At 37.1% G+C, this 4,400-nt stretch overlaps 1 protein-coding gene across 1 annotated transcript in view; it reads left to right on the top strand.

Annotated features, from left to right (window-relative positions):
- The first annotated feature begins 250 nt into the window (after positions 1-250).
- Positions 251-4,400, top strand: part of LOC101845913 (solute carrier family 28 member 3) — a 33,850-nt gene continuing 29,700 nt past the window's right edge. The window contains exon 1 of the mRNA XM_005096156.3: positions 251-475. Within this exon, the coding sequence (XP_005096213.2) occupies positions 472-475 (4 nt within the window). The 5' untranslated portion in view covers positions 251-471. The remainder of the gene's footprint in view (positions 476-4,400) is intronic.

Here is a 4,400-nt window from a genome sequence, read left to right as displayed (position 1 = left end):
AGAGAGAGAGACAGAGAGAGACAGAGAGAGAGAAGGAGAGAAAGACAGAGAGAGAGATACAGACAGACAGACAGACAGACAGACAGAGGGAGATAAAGAGAGACAGAGAGAGAGACAGAGAGAGACAGAGAGAAAAAGGCAGAGAGACAGAGAGAGAGAGAGAGAGAGAAAGAGAAAGAGAGAGAGAGAGAGAGAGAGAGAGCAATTTGTTGTGGTCCGTTGGGTAATTTAAATATTATTATGGAGGAAAGGATCGTTTGTGGGTGGAGAGAGTGAGAGGCGCGTCCGGTAATGAGGATACGGCGTCGTTTGATATAACAGAGAAGGTGAGAAGAGAGACACCCAGTTGTCGAGAGCGGGCTCGAAGCTCACAACAACCTCACAGACCAGCCCATCATTGACACGTCCATCCCTTTTGTGGAGTAATTCGTCAACTGTTTTGAGAGTGAGCTCAATTTCACGGAGCTCATCATGGGTATGGTGTGATTGTGTTGAGATAAGCGGCTGAATTAGTTAGTTATTTGATTCCTTCATTAAATGTTGTTGGTTTTTAGCATCATCTTATAACTTTTAAAAATATTCATATAAGTGTTTGTCTTTGTAAGTACCTTAAATGTATGTACTTTCATGTATTACTGTAGTATTGTGGTGAAACAGGTGCTCGTTAAGGCAATGAAATCAAAGAAACCAACATTTCTTCGCTCTTTGGGAAGGAGTCTATATGAATTTTTTGGGGTTGTTGCTGCTGTTTTCTTTTCTTTCTTTTCTTTTTTTGCTAGACACATTTTATGTCCATTTAAAAACACATTTCTGTGAGGATTTTACTGGAAAACGTTGATTTTAGGCTTGAAGAAATGTAAATTTACAGTTTCCAAGGACATTCCAGCTTTGGAAGTCACCATTTTCTTGTCAATTTTGCTAAAGACACTAGACGACCCCCACCTCTTTCAGTCGCAAACATGTCGAGTTTTATTCAAGTTAATTAAGTGTTTATTCCATCTAAAGCAAGCTAAAGAAAAAAGAATAGAAGCTTTAAGATTATACCAATAAGTCCATATGCCCAATTGACGAGAGAGTCTAATTCCATCTCGCCGTGACGCTTATGTTACTTCTGATTCTTTTCTCTGTCCACCATCCCTCGCCCCTCTTTGGGTTTTGGTCCTCTATCCCTTTTTCTGCTTCTTGATTTTAAAATTTCCTTTCACTTCGTTTTTGTATCTTATAGACTTAGATTTTAACCATGGATTTAAACAATTCACTTTTATAGTCTACTTTCATACCCATGTTTTGTCAAGATATCTTTAAACAAATCTCTCATTTTTAAAAATTTCCCGTAAAACAAAATGACAATAACAACGAAATAAATTTTTTTTAATGTGCATAACATAAACAAAACAAGTGCAGAAAGATTTTTATTTCCCTACTTGACTAATAAATGAGAGACGCTTTATACGCAAGGCTCTTTGTGAGTTGATATGTAGCTGTACGAAATCACTCCGCAGCTGACGAGTTCAATTCTAAAGTCAGATGTTCAAACCCTGAAAAGTTTAAAAAGCAACACCACTAAGCATATTGCTTGTAAAAAAGTAGCACATTAATCTATTTGATATTAGTAGTAGTGGTGCGTTTGAAGAATAGGGCGGTTTTTCGCTGACATTACTTTGACAGAAAACAGCAACTTATTTCAAATATGGACAATATTATACATAGTTTGGTTTGTCTTTTGAGCAAATAAAAAATAGTAGCCATCGATCGCTTATAAGCAACGTTTTGACTTTGACTTTGTTAATTAATGAATTACAAATTATGTAGCTGATTTACAACTTACAGTGAATCTAATTATTCTCCCAAATGGGCCATGATCGACATTTGAAATAGGCCTCGGATACAGTAAATAAAACGTGGCCTGACGTTGTGGAATCAGGCTCTCGTCAATTTTTGGGCACATGGGGTTATTGCTATCATCTTAAAGCCTCTTCCTTTCCCTTTCTTTTGGTGAAAAAATGTCAATCTATGTTGAACAGAAGTCGAGATATTTGCAGTTGAAAGAGGTGAGGGTCGTTTGTTTCAGAGGTAAAATTTACGAGAAAATGGCCGTCAAAGTGTGGTCATTTCCATAGCTTGCGAGTCCCTGGAAACTGAACATTTTCAGTTTTTGTGCCTTTAATCACTGTTTTTTTTGGTTGTAAAACCACTACAGAAATAGATTTTTTAATGGACATTAACGGTGCGGAGCCAAAAAAAGAAAATTAGAAAAAAATTGCCTAACGGCCAGAAAAACGCCAGTTTCTTTGATATTATAATGTTGACGAGCGCCTGATTTCACCACGATGCCTCACAAATCATGTTGATAACGTTGTGTGCCTTGCTACTGAAACAAAGTGGGTTTGACCACGGAAGACAAAGACCATGACGTAGTGTGCTATACACTAAGAGTAATACTAGAAAGAGGGTTTTTCCGGGATGTATGCCAAATGTTTTTATTAGCCTCGACAAGAAATGCAGAAAAAAGTCCATTGGACTAGGAAAAATGTGGCCTTTAATTAGTAAAACATTACGACTTCGGAACAAAAATGTGGTTTGGGAAGACACATAGAGACTATTGTAGTCCAATTCAAAGGAAATCAAAACATATTTCTAATAGAAATGTATACTGGCGATCAAAAGAAAGACACCACTTTTTGATTGTGTAAAAAAAGAGAAGTATGTTGAATCTTTACGCTTTGCCTTCCACTTGAATAATTCTAAGTTAGGCTATGCTGCAAAAACAACGTCACCCCCCCCCCCAGAAACGTGGCCTCTTTTCCTGAAGACCTAGCGGATTTTTTGGATTCTTTGTTCCTAATTACTATGTTTATATGCAAAAAGCTGCAATAAAATGTGATCATTGTCACGCAAGAAAGAGGGTAGGTTTAACTCAGCATTAGAGGATATCGAGCCATAGGCGTGCTCCGCGCGTTTCTGCTGTAGCCAGGACAGCCAACGTCATTATCATTACGCACCGAGCACATGATGGCTTGGTATTCCTCAAGTTGAGTTAAACCTACTGTCTTGCTTGGGTGAAAATGATAACATTTTATTGCTGCTTCAGATAAACAAAGATCCAAACTTCAACAACAACAACAACAACAACAACAACAACAACAACAACAACAACAACAACAACAACAACAACAACAACATCAACAACAACAAAACAAAAGAATATCCGCCATGTGATAGGAGAAAAAATTACAATTTTCCTTTTTTTTCATGTTGGTGCTATGAACACTAATTAAAGCACCAAAATGTTATTTTTATAACATGACCTACGTCATATACAACTTAATGCAAACACACACTTATATACGCTCACACAAACACACATACATACAAAGACACATACATACACGTAAACTCACACAAACACATACACAAACACACTTAAAAGCACATTCATAGGGATAAACGCCCAAAAGCAAGAGATCAAGTGCAAATAAATAATAAATACACGCATGCACGCACACCCCCCCCCCCACACACACACAGCACGCACGCGTGCACACACATACATACACACACACATACATGCATACAGACACACATATCAATACACATGATTTTGAATCAGGTAAATTAATGCCGTTATAAAATTCTGACCATGCAGCAGAAATTAACGAAACCAAAATTATAATTAGCTCCGTTCATTTACAATCGATGCGTACATATGTTATTTGGAACCAGCAGGACGTGTCTAGCTAATATGGATCGGCCTCTTGGTTTCAGGGTTTAGCTAATGTTTAATTTATAATATCTATTTGTTCAGTTTGTTAACTAGATCATTTATGAAAATTCGTATCATGTATAGGTTATATGATATTTGCTGCACACTTTTTTGTTTTTTTTGGAATATAAAATTAAAATAAATAGCATATTTTGTATAGCTCAAATTCCCGTTTACCATCAAATTCTGCGTGCCTGCTTTACAATCTGTATTAATTCCGGGTGTCCCATTTGAAACACCAAGAAAGAACATTTTTGACTTCTCTCTTCCGGTTTTTTTTAGATTAGTGTGTGCGTGCGGCATTTCTGAGTCATACGTAAAGCTCAAAAAGGAAGAATTTTGTAAAATAACACAATATTTTGTTTATCTTTCTCTCGAGAATGAAGTATTGTAGTTAGCGTGCCTGGGGCGTACAACCCTCTGCAGGTTGTAGGAAGTTTCGTTAAATCACAAGTTGATCTAGTTCGATACATCTGAGGGAGGACAGGGTTTTTTCCTACTTGGAGGGGCAAGAGCTATTATTTGAGCCTTTGATCAACCTTTTTTTTGCAATAAAGTCTGCGCAGAAATGTGATTTTAAATGAACATAAAATGTGGTGAACCCAAAACAAAACAAAAACAAAAAAGGCCCCCCCCC

Source organism: Aplysia californica, unplaced genomic scaffold (assembly GCF_000002075.1).
Source record: "Aplysia californica isolate F4 #8 unplaced genomic scaffold, AplCal3.0 scaffold00122, whole genome shotgun sequence".
In the NCBI taxonomy this organism is placed as follows: domain Eukaryota; kingdom Metazoa; phylum Mollusca; class Gastropoda; order Aplysiida; family Aplysiidae; genus Aplysia; species Aplysia californica.
The sequence above is the reverse complement of the archived record's forward strand: the minus strand, read 5'-3'. Positions and strand labels throughout refer to the sequence as shown.